Genomic DNA, 24,284 nt, shown 5'->3' with positions numbered 1-24,284 from the left:
AGACTTTTAGATGACTGTGTTCAATTTCAAACTCAAACACTGCCAGAAAGACTCATTGAATAGATGACACAAACATTGATATTGGCACCCTGTGACCCTGTTCCAATATTATCCTTGTGTAAACTCCAACTTTATTTTTTACGTTAGCAGAATCATTTTGGATTCTAATCCCAAAGTATAATAAAGGCCTATATAAACATATTTCTTTAGAGCGTTCTTCAAACACTGGGATAAGACAAACGATTGTTAGATTAAAGATGTCGGGGCCATGATCGCATCGGAGAGAATGTGGGGTTATGTAGAGGATGCTATTCTCTGTCTGTTTTGGTTTTCCACCTGGGCTGTAGCAGTGTGAATTAATGTTAATGCAGCTGTTCCCAAAGTTTGTAACACCATTACAATATTAAAATGTTTTTGGATCATTGTAGGTCTCAATGGCTTTGGAAAGGTTGATGACTGTGGTAAGCCAGCCTTATAGGCAACCCCATTATGCCATGTTTTCGTCAAAGTCACGTTGGTCAACACATAACTCACATTACCTGACTGAGTCACTAGAGGGTGGTGAGAAAATCACTGCAGACAATCTCTCTGCCCCCAGAGTGATGCTGGCCCATTTGCATGATCCAGCCACTTGTCTGCTAGCAGCACTTTCACAGCTGGAATGTAGACGATAGTGGTCGGCTTGGAACGCTCAACCACATGGGAGGCCCCCAATGTTTACTTTCTCAATTGTAGCTATGACAATCAGAAATTGTTTTAGACTGATTTGTAATACTGGATAAACTAACTGGCTAAATCCAACTGATTTCATACTGATGTAATACTATTTGAATTGCTTTGAAAAGCAGCAATGAAGAATATCAGACAATAACGGTGTGTAATCTCCAGTGTACAATAACATTATCATTCTTATGCAGTCTGATTCAAAGGATGGCCTTTTCCCAGAATGTTTAAAGGGCAGTGTGTCCTTTACTGGTGGGAGAGATGGTCAAACTCAAAGTATCATAAAACATTTTTTTACCACCTCCCTAACATTCAAAATATTTTCACATGACTCACCCCGTTTACTGTAAAAAATACACATCTTTCCCCTCGTAAAAATAGTAGAAACACTGTTTTCATGAATATCAATAAAGACTTCACATTTTAAATCATAAGTCATTTAGCAGACACTCTTATCCAGCGCGACTTACAATAGTGAGTACATAAATACATTCAAACCAATTCAACATGGTTGCACTGTCTATGCTACTCAAGGCTACATGCCAGGTTTCCTTGATCACCATTTACCATTTCACTCACTCTTGCTGCTTATCTAATTATACAATGATCAGGGCTGGTTCCAGACAAGGATCAGTTAGGGGAAAATCACACAAATATATATTTAAGATGATATATAATAAAAAATTATAGAAACTATAAACACAACCAATATAAAAGTGTTTCAATACCAAAATGTTTAGACAGAAAGTACTTAGACAATAGAACAAAAGTTTTTGGACAGTTTTTGGACAATTGTTATAATACAATTACAACTGGTTTAAAGGAAAAGTTCACCCAAATTATAAAACGGTACATTGGTGTCCTTACCCTGTAAGCAGTTTATGGACAGGGCCAGTTGAGCGTTAGAAAAGCAAAACCAGTTTAAGGTCAGGGCCGGCTCCATGAATAAGTGACATTAGCAGTCGCATAGGGCCACAGACCACTAGGGGGCCTCCAACTGCTAGGGAGATAGGGGGCCCCAAATGACATTTTACTTAGGGCCCCCAAAAGGCTAGAGTCCGCACTGGACCAGGTATAAAAGTAGGGCCCTATAATTTCCAAGTTGGACGGAATCGTAGAATCCAGACATAAACACTGAATTCAGACACAAACTCAGGATTGAAAGAATTGTATATAAATTGTTTTAACGTTTTACTGTTATATTATTTTAATATAAAAAATATACATAATTATTATATTGCCATACCAGGACAAATAATTATCACAGCATTTTGACTATTCTAAAAATGCAATGGATCTGAAAGAACATTAGGCTCAGCTGGCTGTTAATGTAGTGTATATGCGGGTGTTCCTTGGCGGTTGTGTGGCAGTGTGTCTCATGGAACTCCACCTCCTTGTTTGTGCCAATGATACCCTCTTATTGTAATCAGAGCAGCACCCGCTGCTGCTAAATTGTGATGCTACAGAAAAAAGTAGTATTTTTTTTACCAAGCTGAGCACAGTTTATCTTCACACAGTTTACTATCACAACAGAATCACAGCAGAGCAACAACGTCCTACACCTGACATTCGGAATATCCCTCAATTTAAGGGTACCAAAGGTATTTGGACAATTGGCTTCACAGCTGCTTGTTATAAGGCAGATGTATTTTTTGCATTTTTAGTGAATTCAAGAGAGCAACAAGAGAACCAAAGGAATGTCAGTATAAGTCAAGTTGGCTAACATGTCAAAATGGCTAACGTGGCTAAAGTTGCAAAACAGGCCTGGCAGAGCATCACCAGGAAATGTCCATGTTTAATCAAAACAGCTGTAACACAAAGCAAAAACAAATCCCACCCTGCCTTGTTCCCAGTATCACAGGCTTGGCTTTACCATCTCAGAATATCATTCAACCTTTTGTTTTTAATAACATCGCTATCCATTAATCAAAAAGATTTGGATTCTGACATTATATGTGGAGTGGACAAACATCCAAATAGCCTACATGAGACTTATGTAGCCTAATCAGATTAAATATGACTTGGGACAATGATGTTTAACTGAGAGCAAATCAATACTAAAAGTAAGAATACATAAATACATTTTTTCAAATTTTTCTTACAAACCCATTTTGCAACCCTTTGTATTAGAAAGGCAGTATTACAGTTTGTGTCTCATCCACCAAGGAAGAAATCCCTATTCTCTGCTGCACACTCATGTACTCAACTGTACAGCACAGGCCCATGGCCCACTACACACACCATTACATAAGTAACTTCTGTTAGTTTTCCAAACCCAACCTCCAAATCAGTATTGTAATTTGTTGAAGAACCATATTCTTTTGTCTCTACCAGTCTTTGTTAGAAAGTAATCTAAGCTTGCCATGTACAAGGACATGCAAGCCTCTACATTAAACACCTTTATGTTTAGTGTAACAGCATCCCATGAATGATATTCCATGAGATTGGATGACAGCATGGGGTGAAACAAGATCTGAGGTTTACCCTTCAGTGAGTGACTTGGGTCAATTGCGTGTGAACAACTTGGCTCTTTTCTAGGACACTATGGTCATATCATACATGCGATATTTATTCAACATACACCTTATTGTATTTCAGGAATGGATTTGATTTGATATGGATGATGAATTGATATTGAGTAAGCCATACTGCATAAGATACGGTATAATGCCTATTGTCAGTTAACATGTGTGCTTGCACATCAATGATAAAAAATATTGCTTCAACAGTAACTAATTTCATCTTTTGTCAGACAGACTCAAGATCCATTCCTGGACATTTTCTGAAGAAATACAGCTAAGTCTGTTAATTTATATGAATTTATATCTTCAGGACTGAATTGATATCTTCAGGACCATATGGAGGCTTGTTTTTGCAACGAAATTCTCTATTTCTGTCTTTTTTGCCTGTTCCTCGCTCCTCATTTCATCCCGCGCAAGCAGAGCCTGCATGTCAACTAAATGCAGCAACAAATCATGTTTAATATAATAATAACAAACTGTGTATCCAATAACCCATAAATCAGAGTAAATTACCTTATCAGACAGATATAATGCAGGTTTTCCATTTGAAAAAAATACATATTGTAGACTGATATGTGTTCACCTTACTAAATAGCACGTTCTGCGATGTGACTATTGCTGATGCGTACATCGCAATGTCGATGCTGAAACGATATATCGTGCAGCCCTAGTCCAGAGGTATGGGGACAGGTGGGTCAGAAGGGGCCATAGCAGGGCCACACAGAATTGTCAACATATTCAGAAGGAAAACCAGGCATTGGGCAACCCTATTAGATAAATGTTGTGGAATGGCAGACACACACATTCAGAGATGTATTGGGATAACAAGAAGACAGACGGGGTGACCAGACACAGTGCATGAAGAGCCATATGGGATAAGATCCAAAATGCATATGGCAATGTGGAACAGGTCTGCCCAGCAAAAAGTCGGTGATCCCTGAGCCAGAGGCGATTTGCAGATATCTCCCCTCACGTTATCACATTCCCCTATGTTGGACGCGTTGGTAGAAAAACTGAATGTTGTATTTGTGTGGGTGTGTGCGTGCAAGTGGAGGGTGGTATAGTAAATGGTTACTGTTCTGTGTAGTCTACTGTTTAGATGTTTAGACGTGTGCGGCACTGGGAGACAGAGAAAAAGACAGAGGAAAAATACCTGGTTAGGCTGAAATCCCATCACAGTTGGGAACAGGAAAGTGAAATAAAGGAATGTGTCTGCTCCCCAGAGTCTCTGTGGTTGACTAAGATATGTTCCACTGCTCCAATGTTTCTCTTTCTGCTGCTACACTATCTAATCTAAGTTCAGAGTCCATACCAATAATTATAAAAGCCCCTTAAATCTTGGGACTGGCCATTAGTTGAATCATCTTGTTCAAATGTTTTCTGGTAGCTATTTTGTTTAACATATCTCAGTCACATGACTTACACCAAGTGATTGCAAGATCTACATTTGCCGCAGAGCAATCTTATCTCATTATGTGACTGAATTTGATAACCATAAAGAGGAAAACTGATGTTGCACTACCAAATTGCGCTTCTGTATTTTGCTTTTCTAACACTCAACTGTATGGTCTGAAACATATTTTTATAAATCTGCACTGGTGTAGGATAAGCTTGTATCAAATATACCTAATTTATTCCATTTAAAGTATCAGGAGGTTTCTTTTTGTCTCACACAATGTAGCAAGGTCTTTGAGTAGATGTATTTGTTTTGCTTTTTTCTGGTTGAAGATCGCATGGGAGAAGAGCCTATGCGTATGTGTGTCTGTAAAGGTTCCATGTGTGCTGTTAGTCAATCATTGCTATCATTAAAAGCAAGGGCATCCTGGGAAATAAAGGCAGCCACAGCAAAGATGTGCCTGTACCATGCTGATTTCCACCCTTTAACCCTCTCTGGATGTAGAGTCGGGAATAATTGGTATTTCCTGGCTTGAAGCTCCCCTCCTCCTCTCCCTTTCCTTTTCCATGCAATCATGCAATGGCCAACCATTCTAGGGCCCAGATTTCCACTCAATCCCCTCTAACTCCCTTTATCTACCAATACATTTGACTCAAGGATTACTAAAGCTCTCCTAGTTAATTGTCTTGCCTTGGATGTGCAAGAGCATAGCTAGCCCCGAGCAGCTGAGCCCACAATGACAGTACAGTGAGCACACGGTATCCAAGAGGAGAGAAAGATCTTTAGGTTTTTCTACACCCAGACCTAAAATACTCCTAATCTGAGCTACAGACTGTTATGTGTTTATCTGTTGAGGACAGCAGAGAGAGAGAGCAAGTAACGAAGCCTGCCATGAACCTGGCTTGACAACCCTATAAGTTTTCTACATGGGAAAATGTTCTATTTTAATACAGGTTATTGATACAGATTATCTTTAATGGTGCATAAGTGAATGCTTACAGTCTGATAGTGGTCCCATTCTGTTTCCCCCCGGCATCTCTCAGGTATGTCATGTGTTCATTGTCAGGCTGTCTAATGTTTCACACTGGGCTTTTCCTTGCATTGCTATGGGAGAGGCCACATAGTCTCATGTTCCATGTATTCTACACCCTAAACTGTCATGGATGTCAAGCAGAGCTGTTTGATGTGGTGTGCTCAATGCTTCATGTTATATATGCGCAGTGGGACATGCCTATGCAAACTACAGTGGTGATTCAACAGCATTCCCCTAACGTAAATGGCACTAGCTGAACTACTGTATGTGCTTTAGTTAATTAGTGCTTTTCAAAGCTGTTACTGTAAATGTCTTCTCTGAACCTGCTTTGCTCCATAATAGGAGACACACACGTGGAGTCAAAACCTTTAAGGCTATAATAGCATGGGGTTAGATGATCAGATTACAATGAAAAACCCACATGGGCATTGATAGGGGTTTGCATTTCAACCCATGAACATGGCTCTCATTGTACCTATCTGGAAAGAAAGTGCTTTTATTTTGTCAAGGACTAACAGGACCCCGTGTGTGTCTCTGTGGTGTACCATCTCCTATGACTGCTAGGGCAATCACATCTCCCCTTTCAAGGGCCTTTATGTTCAGAGACCCTGGTGTTCAGAGCCCCTGGTGTTCAGAGACCCTGGTGCAGTTAATTTGCCCCTGAAACTTCCATGAGCAGTAACTTAATCTGGTTAGTGAGAAGATCACAGAGAAAAGCCCTGCAATTTAAGTTGAAACAGCAGTCTATTGTCAATATTTTGACAGATTTAATGTCAAAGTTTATTTATTTGTAGAGGGCCCTGTCAAGGAATTAATTGACACATGTGTAATGACATGTTTTGTTGCAGAGGCGTTGGAATAAAGTGACACGTATTATAAATATACTGAATAAGCCTGCTCTTTCAATCTTGCCTGTTATTTTCTGTCTGTGGTTCTAAGACCCTCTCTGAAAGAAGATACTGAAGACTCCCTTATAGAGCATCTTCCACAAATCAATATATTACCCAACAACTGGCAGTTGAAAGGAACTGACCACAGTGTCACACAATATCAACTTTCCATGTGGCGAAAGAACTGGCCTACACACATGCCGATCGAGGTAGGCCTTGATCGAAAATCTAATAAAAACATTCTGGCCATACAATGCACCAACCCCAAGGAATATTGTTTTATTTTACCCACATGGTAGTACTGTATTTTAAGGTATACACTAACCACTAATTAGTGTTTTATAACTATACTGTGTATAAGCCAGTATTGTGTGTTTTTACTACATATTCAAACTCAAGTAAGTCGTATCCCATTCAAAGCTGTTAAATAATGTGTTACTGATCAATCCTTAATAACATCTGTCATCCTGCTCTATTGGGGTCTGAGGACTAGGGACTGTGCAGACTACACAGAAAAACTGAACCGGGATTAGTCAAGGCATTTTTTTCCACTCCTCAATTATCCAGTGTTGGCGATAGCAGTACAACTCGGTGGGCTTGTCTGCTACAATATTTCTTTCCTGACAATTAAGGACCGGCGAGCTGTGTTCTGAGAAACTATTTTGCGTACCACCACTGTACAGTGCTGTTATTTTCCAGTATGTGGTCTGCCAATTAGGTTGGGATGACTCTTGCCATTCTCCTTCAACCTCTCCTTCAACAAGCCCACTGCTGACTGGATGTTTTTTGTTTGTCACACCATGGTCTGTAAACCCAGATACTCTCGATCATTAAAAGCCCAGGAGGACAGATTGAAGATTCTGGAACTGGTGTGCTTTGCACCCGTGATCGTACCACACATACAGTCGTTTAGAGGACCCCTATTTCAATATTCAATTAGACATGATTTGCTTTTTTGTGTGGGGAGGTGTGCCCTTCAGCACATAATAGATATACAGCCAACATGTAATATGTGTTCATAAAAGGCTTTATGCTCCGTCTTCTCGTCAATAGCCTTCTCTTAAATAGGACACTGGAGACTCTCAGAAAGCAACATTCAAAAATCAATTCATTACCCAGTCATGAGCAGGCAAGGAGACTAAATCAATACATTACAACTGGCAGTTAAAAGGAACTGCCTCCAGTCTCACCCAATATCAACTTTCCATGTGAAAAAAGAATACACACACACCAACTAATGACAGGAATCAGAAATCCAATTTAAAAGGCTTGCCATACAATGTGTCGACTGCAAGATATAACCCTTTTCATCTTTAATAACGTTATTTTCTTATTCTGTAGCTCACACATTTCCCCTTATTTGTACTGAGCCTCATAACTATTGTATGGACATATAAAATCTCTCTCTGTGCCAGCGTCCTGCATTCCACAGCTCCACTCTAAGATAACGCATCCTACCCATAAAGGTTTAATGGTTTGCTGAGTGTTTCTGTGATCACTGAAAACCCAGTGACACTGATGCAATTTTGCCTTTCCACTGAATTGCAACCAATCAAACTGTATAATCTAGTTTCAGGCAAAACCACAGTGATTTAGGATACCCCTGAGACATTCTAATCCGCCAGCGCAGTAAATTAGATGTAGGTCAAAAACATCCATGCTAGTATAACTATACAGGGGTTTCAAATTAGAGCAGCTATCCTCAGTGCCACTCTTACTGGTGTGTATCCCTTAAGGAGGGCCTTTCGCTGTCCCCATTAGTAGTCATTGATTAGAATGTACTGTTTGTGAGAAGAAAAGCCAGATAAGGCCTATAGCCGTTTCTCCTTTGTACATAGTGAGCTACTGGGGTATTAGGTAGCCTAGTGGTTACAGCTTTGGGGCAGTAATCGAAAGGTTACATCTCAGAGCCGACAAGGTGATCTGTTGATCTGCCCTTGAGCCAAACACAGACGTAATTGCTCCAGGGTCGCCGTCAGTATTGCCCAGTCCCTGGCCAGGACCATGGTGTCACCAGGGCAAGTTTGGATATGCAAAAAAAGCACATTTCAATTTCACACTGTGGCATGCAAACACTAGCTGGGTCCAAGCATGTCACACAACATTAAAACCCATTCAGTCCTACAGAATCTCAAGCCACCAGTTCATTTTTTCTCCACACTTTCCTCTGCCATCAGTCTGGTATACATTTGTCTGCTTAGTCCAAGAGACCCTTTTCCAGGACTTTTGAGGCACTTTTTAGCAAACCACAACATGGCCAACCTGTTTTTAAGACTATCATTAGCATTCTTCAGTCATCCACTGTAGAGGTCTTCAATGGCCAACCTGGTTGTTAGCGATTGCTGAGCTCACCAGTGCTTTCCTTGTTGTTAATGATGTTCCAAACTCGTGTTTTTTCCTTCTTTTTTTCGTTCTGATTTGCCAACTGACATGAATAAGCAGATTTCAAAGGCAAATACAAAGCCTAAACAGCTCTCTGATCTTTGCACAAATGATTTGATGGACCACACCTTACTAACAAGAAGCACCTGTCAAGCTTATCATCACAATATATTTGCTGCCCTGAAATGTACTATGCATAAAAACTGTTGTCGTTTTTAAATGCTGAAACCTCCCAAAGAATGCCTCAAATACAAGCTCAGAATCTAATCTTTAACTTTCTATTAAATGTTTTATTTCAAATCCAAACATATTAAAGGGTTCACTTGTCTCGATCATTTTGGGCTCAGTAGGGTAATTCCAGGTAGGCCTGTGATGGAAGCAGCCATACACCGACAGGTTGTTTTGCCTGCTGACTGTCTGGCTGGCTGTTTCAGCATGCTGCCCTACTCTGCCTTCAGCCATCAGACTCTCTGACCACGTCCAGCTAATTTCACCTGCCTCACAGCCAACTGGCATAGCAGCACAGGTGAGGTCGAGAACCCTGATGTTGTGAAATGGTGAATCGATCTGAACCACAAGGGATTCCAGTCAAAGAGAATGCGTTCCGTTGTACATTGCAGGTGGGTGAGTGGAAGCTAACTGACTCAACGCTGCAGTGAACCTACAACAATAGGTTTGTTGCTCCTTTTTAGCTTTGGTCTTGTTTTGGTTGTTTGTGTTTGCCCTGTTAAAACTAAATCAATATCCTTACAAATCACAGAGAGTTTCTGCTGTGAGAAAAGGAAATATAAACATAGTAATTTAAAGCAAGACCCAAATATGGAATGAAAACACATTGTGAAAAATGTAATCTAATCACAAATCCTACATTAACATTACAGCCTTCCTGTCAAGTAAAGAATTGAATTGCATTTTATGAGTCAGAGAAATGTTTTCTCTTCTGCATGGATTTGAATTGACAAGCAACATTACATCCATTACTCTGTGTATATCTTTCTGAAGGCAAAATCACGCCCATCCATGACAGTTGATGTGATTGAAGTCCCTAAAACCTGTGATTTCAAAGTTATTTTCCTTTATAGTGCTTCATAAATGTTCCTTTCGTCAATGAATGAATAAACAATAATAATACTAAATATTATTCGAATAGAAAAGGAGCGTGAGGAGCCTTGTTGCAGGTTAAAACAAAATGAAGGTACGGTAGCATAAATGCTCTGCTGTTTCAAATGCACAGCTCTAAGGTCAGAATATTCCAGACCAGAGTTGTTGAGAAAGGAATGCGCAGCCCTCACCTCGACACACCGTGCCGTTCTCCACAGCCTCGTGGCCGGCCTTGCACATGCAGCGGCCGATGGGCACCATCCACTCCCCGTCCCCGTTGCAGTACAGCTTGATGGGCACGTCCACCTCCTCCCCGTTGGGGATACAAACACCCCGAGCTGCCACTAAAGACGTGCTCTCTGCCCCTGACAAGGTCTCCTGAAACACGGCGCCATTCTGGATGACACGGGGACACTTCCTGTAGAAGACGCGCACGGCGATCAGTGACATGCAGCCGCCATAGTCCTGGAAGGCCAAGTAAAATCCATGTTTGGAAACGGGGCCAAAGCTCCGCACCTCTGTGTTAATCTTCATCACTCGGCCGCCCAGGTCCACCTGGGAGAAGCTCTCGTCGGCCGCAATGGTGTCCACCTTGATCCAGGGGTTCTCCATCCAGGCAGGGAAACCCTTGTTGGCTGTGTCGGAGTCTGACTCATAGTAGTACAGGTTAAAAGTCTCTTTACAAGAGCCGGGCACGTTGGGGATCGAGCTACAGTCCCGCACGGAGAACTTCATTTCCACGTGGATCCTCTGCGCACCCCGGCGCCGGATGTATTTCGTGCGGACCCAGTTGTTCTGGTTGTTGTCGAACACATTGCACACCTGGTAGGTGCGGATGGTGTTCATGTTTTCATCGTAGCCACTCACCTCCTCCCACTGTGAACAAAGGACACAGAGGTTATAGGTTATTGAAATGCAGATTCTGTATACACTTTGTTAATACATCCCTGCGTTCACTACACACCAACAGTATACTGTACTTTGGGAAGCTTAGTAACACATAATTACCTTATTTAACTCTATAGTTCCTCACCCCTACACACAGAACCACGGTTCCACTAAAACCTAACCATCCACAACAGAGTAGGGCCATTTGCAGCAGCAGTGCTCCCAGCCAGAGCTGAGATTACAGGGCAGTAGATGGGGAGGGTCTAACACAAGTAAAATCTGCTCACTGGCATTGTATTGTTGGCATGGAGGTAGGGCACGCAGTAAGGGGTTGGCATCTGCCAGTCCTTGCCGGAGACCCCACTTGGCTCCCTGCGTGAACCTGGCCTGTTTGTTTCCATTTTCTGCTCTACTCTGGGACAGAACCATGCATTATTTATCCGGTTAAATAACAGGTGTTAAACTCTGCTCTTTACACTGCCAGCAAGGCTGTGTAGTGCAGATTCTCTCCGGCACCATCCTGCCTTCTTGCCAAAAAGACATCATGAAAGTGTTTTCTCAACGGTGCTGATGTCCTTATGGAGAAAAATACAGGGGAAACAATACCACCGTTAAAACACTGAGAAACATTTCCTTCAGAGCATTAGTGATGTGCTGCTTACTGTATTTTATTATGTCTAATTGACTTTAATTAGGGCAAGTGTAACACCAAGAGATCAGCTGTTATAAATGAAACAGGTCCGTTGGTATGAACCGGCAACGGTCTGCGAAGGGAGAGCAAAGCATGTGTTGTGTTTTTATCCTCTCCATTTCAGCATGCACACACACGCACGTACTGTAAACAAACAATACGCACAACACACATAACACACAGAGGAATACTCCTAGTGCATCCATTTGCTGTTACTTCAAGGAACAAATGCAATCACTAGGACCTGACAATTTCTAATCTGAGGAAATCCTTTGCTTATCTGTAAAAAAAATAAAAAGTATTCACACAAGTCAGCGGAACCCTGTTTCTCCTCAAACCCTACCCCTTCTCTCCCCTCTTCACTCTTCACTTCACAGCTGACATCATTTCTCAAATTAGTGCCCACTGAACAAGGATTTTGACAACGCATTGACGGGTAAGTAGGAGTCAGCCCTCATGTTTAAGACCCACGTTATTATACTCTTAGACTAATTAGAGCTTTCTGTTATATTTTTGTGTTCTCCTTATTCTCAACAGAACAATATTCTCGACAGATATCATGCCAAATATGTAGAGTTCATTAATAACCATTGTTAGACGTAAAACCTTCTGTGACTGTAGGGATTTAAAGGAGAAAGGATTATTAAGGCTTTTATTGGCAAACAATTGAAACAAATAAGACTGTGTTTGTACATAGAGATTAAAGAGACCTTGGACGGTTTTAAACCACATGTTAGACTACATACTAGATCAACAAATATCTTATAATATACTGAATATATCAGATATGTTCTATTAACCAGCAATGAATGCAACACATTTAATAAGTTTATAGATGTTAATTTTAATTGACTGTGTGGAGAAATTCCCATTTTTTTCACTCATTGAAATGGACAGAGTCATCCAGGGTCATAGGCAACCATTGACCTTCGCAGAGTGACGCTTTTTCCAAAAAGAGGTTGTGAGTCCATTAAACGGGAAGGGACAGGGTGTGACGTCCTCTTGTACTGAGCCACATCAAACTTAAATAAAGTGAACTGGGGTTATGGGGGGGGGGGGGGGGCACTAATGAGAATTAGAGACTAAGGGGCAAGGGTGCTGTTGGAAAGTGGAAGACGGGGGTAGGGCTAGACTAAAAAAGACCCCAAACAAATGTGTTTTTATGGTGGGGCCCTTTTTGTCCTGTCACAGCTTTGCTACCCTGCTTTCATCAGAGCCAGTGGAGGGAAGCAAATGGGGCAAACTAAGAGGGCAGCGATCAAGCAGTAAGTGTGAAATAAGAAGAAACGTCTTCATTTTCACAGCTTTTCCCTCCAGTACTACAGAGAGAGTGCGTCTGCAGGGCGGTCATGTGTTAGGGGAAATGGTGGAGTTGATAGGGGTAGGGGGAGGGGGTTGGAGGGCTTCATAAGGGGGTTGGTTAAGAACAATGAATAGGAGGCTGAGGATTAAAAGTACATACTCTTCTTCTTCTTCTTCTTCTTTATCACTCCAGGACACAGACTTGTTCATGTGGGTCCAAATCTATTGAACTTGGAAACCATCACTCTACTGTGTTCAACAATCAAATACACTCTTCTTTTTTCCCTGATTGCTTGGTTACAGTCAAAGGAACTGGACAAAGAGATCACAGATGGATTGAACTAGCAACCGACAACATGCTAGAGGAGTTGCTCTCGTCAAAGACTTGGGTTCAGACCCTTCTAACGGGATGTCATCTGCCCCTAGGTTGGCACCCAAACATTGTAAGTGGTGCGCTAAAGTGTCTGAGGTCATACCCAAATATAAGGAGAGCCATTAGGGTGTTAACAGTGCATAACACTGTTCATTGCGCTCATCGCTCTAATGACTATGAACACCATGTACAGAGGGTGAGGCATTTGTTCGGCATCGCTAAATGAATGAGTTTAAACGTCACTTATCCTCTAGTCTCACATTCCTATCCCATGTGTATTATGGTGCGGTGACACTTGCAGTACAGTTTTACAAAGTTAAAATTATATATGACCCCTAAATTTATGACAAATGGCATCCTGATTCAGCGTGATGAATTTGCTCTGTATAGCTATGTAGTTCTATTTGAGTATGGATTTTGGAAAAGGACACTATTGAACTGCCACGCAGCGCCTGTTTACAGTGCTGTATCAGTGAAGTGACAGAGTATGCTGACGGTCTCTGGGATTGAGGATTGGGATCGATAACTGCCTGGGCCACCACTCTGGGAAGGGAAGAAAGTTCAGCTGACCTGCAATTTGTAAGCCTTCTGACAACATGTCCCTGGATTGTCTGTAAAGCCAAGTGAAACACTCTGGCTGAAATATAGCGAATACCTTCAAGAGAAAAAAGGCCGCTTTGTGCTCAATAAAATAAACTGAAAGAGAGTAGGAGTATATCAGGGCTCTAGAATGGACTTCTCTATATTTAACCTCAATCCTGTGGTGGAGTAATCTGGCAGAGTGAGCTGTACTTCTCTCCTGAGACTGTTGTTCCATGCACTTTAAATCATTCAAAGGTCACAGTGGCATACAATACAACATGAAATGTCTACTTAATGTCTCATGTTTTGTCAGTAAAGTCTGAGGACCTCCCTGGGATGGCTGGAGCATTAGAGAGCAACAAACATAAAAAAAAATATCCAGAGCTCAGTCACTGACAAAAGTAAATAAATAATTCACACAAAGGAGAAAGAAGCCAATGGAAATCTCCTGGGGCTCAGTTGTCCAATTTGCAGTTTGGGGTAAATCTGTCAGAGTAGGAGTGCTCTGCCCAAAGGGGACATGGGACAAATTACAGCTAGTCTTTGCAATGAGTTACAAACAGGGGAACAAAACGGGCCAAGTACTTCAGCAGTCTGCAAAATATGGAGAGCACAGCAATAGACACAATTGGAGAGCCATTAGTACAAATGTCTGCGGATGTCAACCTCAATTATCACATGTCCACTTGCAATCTGAAATTAGACAGAAATGCTTGCCTCTTTTAACCCCAATCTATAATAGTGAATTCTGTTCTTCAGAGTAAGTTAGCCAACCCTGAATTGCTATTACAGGGATCACATTAGATCATAACCATTTAGACATGTTTTCCTCCATGATCAAAAGGTTTAAAAAAAGGCAGAAAATAGATTTACAGATCAATCAAAATTGGCACAATACACTAGGGGTCAATATTGTAAAGGCCCCCTCATACCCTAATGTATGCAATATTTTCATACCCAGGGTCTCTCATATCCAGCCTTTTTCATGTTGTATGAACCCGTTAAAATGTGATTTATTTGGGTCAAAATCTTGTTTGGGACAATGTCCCCTCCTGAGGGGTCTAGTTAAAGTAGTTCTCTTAACATACAGACATTATACATAACTGTTCAGGCTAAGTTCTTATAGACTGTTTCAAAAAGTGAAAAGACATTGGTAAACAAATCAGAAAAGCAACAGTACAAGGCAGGTTTCAGTACAGCAATGATCATTAACAGCAAGGCCACAGTAAATATCTAAAAATACAATTCTTACTATAATCTTAAGCAAAACATGTTATGAAGCAATATGTAGCATATTGTTTTGTGCATGACTTAACGCTGATAATCTCGTCATCATGGCACCTGTCAGTGGGTGGGATGTATTAGGCAGCAAGTGAACATTCTGTCCTCAAAGTTGATGTGTTAGAAGCAGGACAAATGGGCAAGCGTAAGGATCTGAGCGACTTTGATCAGGGCCAAATTGTGATGGCTAGACGACTCCACAACTGCAGCCCTTTTGGGGTGTTCTTTTATCAAAAGTGGTCCAAGGAAGGAAAAGCGGTGATCTGGCGACAGGGTCACGGGCGGCCAAGGTTTATTGATGCACATGAGGAACGGAGGCTGGCCCATGTTGTCCTATCCAACAGGACCACATGGTCAAATTGATGAAAAAGTGAATGCTGGTACTGACAGAAAGGTGTCAGAACACACAATGCATCACAGTTTTTTGCGTATGGGGCTGCGTAGCCACAGACCAGTCAGGGTGCCCATGCTGACCCCAGTCTACTGCTGAAAGTGCCTACAATGGGCACGTGGGCATCAGGGTTGGACCACGGAGTAATGTCAGATAGTGGCCTGGTCTGCTGAATTTTCTTTTACATCACATGTATGGCCGGGTGCATGTGTGCCGCTTTCCTGGAGAACACATGGCACCAGGGTGCACTATGGGAAGAAGCCAAGCCGTCAGAGGCAGTGTGATGCTTTAGGTAATGTTCTGCTGGGGAACCTTGGGGCCTGCCATTCATGTGAATGTTACTTTGACATGTACCACCTACCTGAGCATTGTTGCAGACCATGTGCACTCTTTCATGGCAACAGTATTCCCTGATGGCATTGGCCACTTTCAGCAGGATAATGCGCCCTGCCACAAAGCAAAAATGGTTCAGGAATGGTTTGAGGAACACAACAACGAGTTCAAGGTGTTGACTTGGCCTCCAAATTCACCCAGATCTCAATCCATTTGAGCATCTGTGGGATGTGCTGGACAAACAAGTCCAATCCATGGTGGCCCCACCTCACAACTCACAGGACTTAAAGGATATTGGTGCCAGATACCACGTCTTGGTGCCAGATACCACAGCACACCTTCAGAGGTCTAGTGGAGTGCCTTGACAGATCAGGGTGTTTTGGCGGCAAAAGGGGGACCTACACAATATTAGGCAGGTGGTCATAATGTTATAGCTGATCGGTGTGTACTTGCAATGGCTTTGCCTACTGGAGATACAGAACAGTTTAACCTTGGGCAATCAGGTTAATTCCATATGTTTGTTTTCTTGTTAGTTGTAAGTAACAATAAAAAGAGTCAATACAAAATGTGTTATGCAGTGTGCTCCTAAGTTCAACTTTCAACATTTTATTTTACAGTATTGTTGACCTAACTTAACCAAATGTGTTTTATTAGTGGAACAAATCAAAATATAGGTTATTAACTAATAGTGTTGTTTAAGGTCTCACCAAATTAGAGTTAACATGTTAAGACAGTAATATACACTCACCTAAAGGATTATTAGGAACACCTGTTCAATTTCTCATTAATGCAATTATCTAATCAACCAATCACATGGCAGTTTCTTCACTGCATTTAGGGGTGTGGTCCTGGTCAAGACAATCTCCTGAACTCCAAACTGAATGTTAGAATGGGAAAAAAACATGATTTAAGCAATTTTGAGCGTGGCATGGTTGTTGGTGCCAGACGGGCCAGTCTGAGTATTTCACAATCTGCTCAGTTCCTGGGATTTTCACCCATAACCATTTCTAAGGTTTACAAAGAATGGTGTGAAAAGGGAAAAACATCCAGTATGCGGCAGTCCTGTGGGCGAAAATGCCTTGTTGATGCTAGAGGTTAGAGGAGAATTGGCCGACTGATTCAAGCTGATAGAAGAGCAACTTTGACTGAAATAACCACTCGTTATAACCGAGGTATGCAGCAAAGCATTTGTGAAGCCACAACACGCACAACCTAGAGGGGGATGGGCTACAACAGCCGAAGACCCCACCGGGTACCACTCATCTCCACTACAAATAGGAAAAAGAGGCAACAATTTGCACGAGCTCACGAAAATTGGACAGTTGAAGACTGGAAGAATGTTGCCTGGTCTGATGAGTCTCGATTTCTGTTGAGACATTCAGATGGTAGAGTCAGAATTTGGCGTAAATAGAATGAGAACATGGATCCATCATGCCTTGTTACCACTGTGCAGGCTGGTGGTGGTGGTGTAATGGTGTGGGGGATGTTTTCTTGGCACACTTTAGGCCCCTTAGTGCCAATTGGGAATGGTTTAAATGCCACGGCCTACCTGAGCATTGTTTCTTAACATGTCCATCCCTTTATGACCACCATGTACCCATCCTCTGATGGCTACTTCCAGCAGGATAATGCTCTATGTCACAAAGCTCAAATCATTTCAAATTGGTTTCTTGAACATGGCAATGAGTTCACTGTACTGAAATGGCCCCCACAGTCACCAGATCTCAACCCAATAGAGCATCTTTGGGATGTGGTGGAACGGGAGCTTCGTGCCCTGGATGTGCATCCCACAAATCTCCATCAACTGCAAGATGCTATCCTGTCAATATGGGCCAACATTTCTAAAGAATGCTTTCAGCACCTTGTTGAATCAATGCCACGTACAATTAAGGCTGTTCTGAAGGTGAAAGGGGGTCAAACACAGTATTAGTATGGTGTTCCTAATAATCCTTTAGGTGTGTGTAATGAGTCAGCTTTTTCTTTAAATCCTACAAGGATTGTGTGGCCACCGTGGCCAGTATTTTTGGTTTTGGATAGACTTGGTTTTGAATAAGACTTTGGGGACCCCGTACATATCACTGCGATAGGATTGCAAGTGTTCTCAATGAAATTGCATGCTGTTTGTGACAACATGCAAATAATCAACTACAATAGGATTAAAAGTTTGCTGAATATTTCATCAACAGAAGTTGAGAAAATTCACTTTTCTATCACAGCTGGTTGCCTTCATTTTTTCCCCAATAGGAATAGCACCAATGACTCATCTGGAAATAACACAGACGAAGAGAACAATCATCAGTCATACTTTTCTGTAGTTATAGCCTACAGTTCTACATAGTTATACAGATGTCTGACCAGATGTGTCAGGAGTTAACTTGAAAATGGAATTACTTTCTCATCCAGTATCAGTGATTTAACAGATTACTTGTGGCAATAATACCATTACAGAATACAACAGTATGTTTTAAAACCTTCACTGGGTAAAGGTTTTATGTTTTGGGCAAATTAAACCTTAATGCGAGATAAAAAGGCAAACCAAAGGAGATCAGACCTATATCTGCTACAAACTGAAGGACCAGCACTGCTTTGACATGAACTGTTGAGGAAAGTTCAAATGGACTGGCACAGTATCAGAGCACTGAATGTGTCATCAACAGGCAACAGTGATAAGGACAGATTTGATAGACATTTTAAATAGAATCAGAAACACCAAGGGCTTGTTTACATTATGAGAGAGAGAATTAAACCCTATATAGATGTGTCTTGAGTTTGCATAATAATTTCCATAGCGTTCTGATTTACAAAACCATGTTTGAGACAAACTACGTAGAATTGAGGACCTCAATCTCGGAAAACGTGGCTTAGTGTAAACAACCCTAAAAGCAGATAGATGAGATGGCCACTCTAAAATGTATTGAAACTGATCTCTTCTGTGAACAGAAATCGATCAAATTGATCACAGATATGTCAGTTTGTTAGTAGGTCAGTGGAAGAGTGAACTGCCCTCCTTGTTAGCGACTTTAAATTAGGCTTTATCATATCCTACTACAGAAGAGTTTAGAAATGCACCACACCCACTTTAATTCACTTCACCTGGCAGTGGTCATAATGTTATGACTGATCGGTGTATGCTCTGATGTGTAGCCTTTTCAACCTTTAATTGAACAAAATCAGTGTTCATTTATAAAATAGACACCTGCCTAAAAATGAATAGAAGTTCATTGATTTTAGTAAATAAAAGCCTTGGCTATTAATTATTTCATGATAATTTCTATTTAGATAAATAGTTAAATTAGTTGAATTTACAACAACCAAAAACGTTATCACAACTGCAGAATAATCCTATATTCTACATTTACATAATCTGATTTATGTTTCCATCAATAACAATAGTTTACTAATGCTACAAGGATGAGAAAGTACAGGAATATGGGTCACTTGAGACTTCCACTCAGGATAATTCCTTAAAGCCAGACTCAATATTCAGTAATAAATCATCTATGTCAGTTTGTTTATTAGTTAATGGTTTGGCATTGTAGACATATATCAATGGAAACAGTCATACCCAGCAAGGTGATCTTTGAAAAAACTGTTCTCACAAAAACAGCTACCTTGGAAAAATATCACACCCCTAGCTTGCTTTGTAGACATAACATAAGCAGGCAATCCCTTCTTAACTAGCCAGCTTTCTCAAGATAATGATGATCCCTACAAAAGTTTGCCAAGTCTACATTGTCGGACACAAAAAGTTCACTTGTTTTATTCCTCATAGGATTTTAGACATGCTGCACCTAAATCTAGAGCAAATGTTTTTGGAAACAAATCTGTAGATCAATAAACTACTACTCTTTCTGTTAAGCTGTTTACAGCAGCAACTGACATGAGAGTCTACCTTACATTATTGTAATAGGCATCATAGCAACAACAGAAATCATGCAACAACAACAAAATTCTTAATAACAAACAGTAACTAGCTTACTTTGGTGGAATGTATTTTTTCTTTTTATGTGCTGCATCGTTTAGCCCCTTCCTTTTTTTCATATGAAGTAGCTATAACAGTTGCTGGCTAACAAACCTAGCACATTGCCAGCTTTTTTGATAGTCAAACTTCCTAAATACTGATTGAATAAGGTGACTTGTAATAATGATCCATATATAGTTCTCCGAAATACCACAATAACATTTGACAAAAGTTGCTTCAATACAGCTCCAGAAAAAATTAAGATACCATTGCCTTTTTACATTTTTCTTTCCTTTCCAAAAAAGTTGAAAAGGAAAGTTGTGAGTGAAGAACAGAGACATTCAATTTGCAGTGGTCTCTTAATTTTAACCCTTCTGTTCCTCACTCAAAACCTCCACTCAAAACATCCACATTTTCAAATTTCATGATTATTGATTATCCGCAATATTAGACATCAGCCCCCCAAATCATCCACAGTCTGTCGATCCCTAGTGTTATTCAACAACAGCACATTGAGAAGGTCAGAAAGTCGAGTGTTGTGTTCACACTTCTCTCAACTCCCACTTATGGTAAACACTGACCACTTAACCTCTTCACTGCTCTGGTTTCGATCAAAAAACCTCTGCCCTGCTTAGTGCCTAATAGAAATTGCTTGTGTGCTTAAAACTGAAATACGTAAATTTCAAGAACAGAAAATATCTATGCATAATTTTACCAGAAATCTCAGCAGTCGCTGGTGTGACGTCAGTTCACTCTTAAAACCCCATATATTATTTGTTCACTTTATTCAGCACATATTTATTCAGCAAAAATATGTCTTCATCCGTCCAGGTGAGTTGACATGCCATTCTTTTATTTGTGTACTTATATTGTATAATTAAACATCAGGGTTGCATTTTAATCCATTTTGCTCCTTGAGTATCAATTAGTGACTTAGGAGTCCTCTTGACTACTCCTAACATTTCCCAGATTTAGGAGCTGGTTTAAGCGCTAAAACGCTTTGTGAAATATTCTTACGCCCATTTTTTTAAGAGTTACTTCTAAATAAGCAGGTTAGGAGCTACATTTAGCCTTAATATGTTTTGTGAATACAGCCCCTGGTTTCTTTTATAGCATTCACTTACATTCCCCTTAGAGAGGATCAACTTGAAATTGCCGAAGTTTAAATTTTTTTATTATTGCTACATTACAATATTTTAAATTGGGTCGCTTATTTATTGACGCTATCAATATTTTGAATGAAGGAGGGAACAGCTCTTTCAAATGATCATGTGGGACCTGAACCCAATAAAATGCAAATTAATTATTTAAAAATCATACAATGTGATTTTCTGGATTTTTACAGACCTCTACATGACCTCTACATGCTTTGTAAGTAGGAAAACCTGCAAAATCGACAGTGTATCAAATACTTGTTCTCCCCACTGTACATCCTCCAAGACATTCTGTGGTATTGCTACCAAAGAGGCGGTCACTTAACTAGGGATTAAAATAACTTCAAAACGGGCTGTCAAGGTAATGAATGACCTCAATCTAAAACCTTTGTATGACTCTGTAAAGAAAAAGGTCAATTTTTCCAAGTTTTGCTGTCTAAAGCAGAGGGTTCATCATGAGCTTTGTACTTACTTTCATTTATAGAAATCCCTAGAACCACATGGTCTTTGTTAGATAAATTGCTTTATAATTTCATTTGAAGGAAAGTCTCACCATATAATTTTTTTTTAATTAACTAACAAAATATGTGATGGTCTTAATGTGTTGAATAAAATGCAAATTGCATTTAAATTTTCATATTGACTGAAATAATGTAGGCAAAAGTGGACTCCATTAACATTTGAGTTAACTATACACTTCCACAGCTTTAAGGCACATGTAGTTTATTACATACTACATGGAATTTTAACAAATAATGAAAAAGTAGGATAATAAAAATAGTTACTATTCATCAGTTGGGTCTACACGAGATACAGTATAAAAAAACATTTAGAAAAATGGCAGAGGCTACATCGGATACTTCAAAGGTATGCGACCACTCTACGTTAAAAAATTCAACTAAAACAGTTTGCAAAGCAGAGCTCCCAGGCCATGGGAGCACGACAGTAATCCATGAACATTTTTAGAGAAAACACATTGTAGCGATGTTGACAGAAAATGACTAGTGCCCAGCACAGCAAGTAAAAATAATACAAATTCATCATTTTAATTTGTATTTATGGAGTTACATTTTCAATTGAGAATTAGTTCATCTTAAATGCAAGGCTAAGTAAACGTTACAGTAAAGTTTTTCACCAACAAACTGGTGATCTACTTGAGAATGTTGAGTTTGTGTACAGTTGAGCAGTACCGGCTAGTTAACCATTCACAACATTACTGATTAATTAACCCATGAGTTCTATATTTGTCCACAACAGGCATAAAAATGCATTACAATTACAATTAACATTTACTGTAAGAGTCAAAAGTCTCTCGACCAGCCTCATGAGATACCCTGGAAAGGTGTCTTGAAAATGATATTATGATAACTCTTTAGTTTTTGCACGTTTTTATTTGTTAACTACTGCCTACAATAGTTTGAATGAAGCCATTAAAAAAAGACAGGAAAAATACTGAAAACCTTAATTTATTTTAAATAAAACATTGCATTTAATTCTGGAATTGATGTGCTTTTTCTATCCAATTAATCAAAGTAGTAATCAACAGATTAATCGAATGTCAAAGTAGTTGTTAATTGCAGTCCTATAACAAAATTAGCTCCAAAAGTATTGCTGCTTTTGTGCTCTGTATTCCTGCAGTTTGTATCTGAATAACACAATGACTATGGGGTTCAAGTGCAGACTGACAGCTTTGAATTGTAATTTTTTTGGGGAGTTTGCTGTATATCAATTCTTCAAGCATGACTGAAAGACGATTCAGCAACTGTTATTTCAGGTAAAACCGGGCTGCTGCGCCCTTATACAGTAGTACAAGATGACCAGACCGATACATTAGATGGAGACACTCAAAGAACAGTAATAAAAGTATTTTTTGTCCTCATATTTTACTTGAATTTCAAGTTATGTAATAACACAAACCATCTAAGCGTTACGGTACCAGCGATTTTGTATCCCTATTGAACAGTAGATGTATCATGTAACGCATTAGGTTATATTTCATGAAGCTCTATAGGGTAGTGAAAGGCCAACTGCTTGTATGGTGCTGAACTGAATGTTACTGATCCATCAGTTAAGCCTGCGAAGCCATGCATGTGTATGTGTAAGAAAATAGCAACTATAAAGCACCTCTCACTGGTGACTGAGTCCAGTTACCACACCTGTTCCAGTTATGCTGGCGCACTGGGGACAACAAGGCCCCATGAGACTTCACAAAGGATTATGCCCTCATCCAGTTCCATAAAACCCCATAAAACCCAAAGACCATCATTTTATATGGCCTATATCTCACCAATCAGGACCTAAAAGGTACCAGTTCAATCATAATGAAATTAATAGGATAATCATCAACCGATATAGCCATAGAATAAGATATAGATATACAAGATTATATATAAATATATATATATATATATATAAATATATATATATATATATAAATATATATATATATATATATATATATATATATATATATATATATATATATATATATATATATATATATATATATAGCTCTAGAATTAAGAGACAACTGCATCTTTTTCTTTCCTTTCTGAGGAACAGAAGGGTTAAAATTAAGGGACCACTGCAAATTGAACGCTTCTGTTCTACATTTAAAACTTTCCTTTTCAACTTTTTTACGAAAGGGAAGAAAAAGGTGGTATGGTCACTCAATTTTTTTTCCCGGAGCTGTGCATATATATATATATACATATATATGTACATTATTTGCACACTGCTCAAAAAAATTTAAGGAACACGTAATCATCACAGTGTAACACTAAGTCTATTAAACTTCAGGGATCTCAATCTGTCCAATTAGGAAGCATCAGTGGTTGTGAATCAATGTCACCTGTTTTGCTGCAAATTAAATTGACAACAGGTGAACTGGAGAGGCAACAGCAAGACAACCCCCAAAAAGGGAATGGTTTTGCAGGTGGTAGCCACAGACAATTGCTCTCTCCTATTCCTCCTTGACTGATTCTTCTCTAGTTTGGCATTTTGCTAGAGTCCTTGTAACTACTTGTAGCAATAGGCGGTACCTGCAGCCAATTCAGGTTGCACAGGTAGTCAAGCTCTTCCAGGATGGCACCTCCATACGTGCCGTCGCAAAAAGGTTTGCTATGTCTCCCAGTACAGCCTAAAGAGCATGGAGGAGATACCAGGAGACTGCCGTTACACAGGGAGAGCTGGACAGGGTTGTAGAACGAAATCAACCCAGGAGCAGGACCTGTATCTGCTCCTTTGTGCAAGGAAGAATAGGAGGAGTGCTGCCAGAGCCC

General features: G+C 40.1%; 1 protein-coding gene across 7 annotated transcripts in view; it reads right to left on the bottom strand.

Moving 5' to 3' along the window:
• The window catches only part of ephb2b (eph receptor B2b), a 175,619-nt gene that overhangs the window by 83,072 nt on the left and 68,263 nt on the right, over positions 1 to 24,284 (bottom strand). For 6 of the 7 annotated variants that reach the window (XM_020055922.2, XM_034287449.1, XM_034287451.1 and 3 more), the window contains exon 3: positions 10,239 to 10,923. In XM_020055922.2, coding sequence (XP_019911481.1) covers positions 10,239 to 10,923 — 685 coding nt within the window. Of the gene's footprint in view, positions 1 to 10,238; positions 10,924 to 11,222; positions 11,345 to 24,284 lie in introns of all 7 variants that reach the window. The other variant, XM_034287453.1, reaches the window with a different exon arrangement.

Source organism: Esox lucius, chromosome 17 (assembly GCF_011004845.1).
Source record: "Esox lucius isolate fEsoLuc1 chromosome 17, fEsoLuc1.pri, whole genome shotgun sequence".
NCBI lineage: Eukaryota > Metazoa > Chordata > Actinopteri > Esociformes > Esocidae > Esox > Esox lucius.
This window is presented reverse-complemented; position numbering and strand designations above follow the sequence as displayed.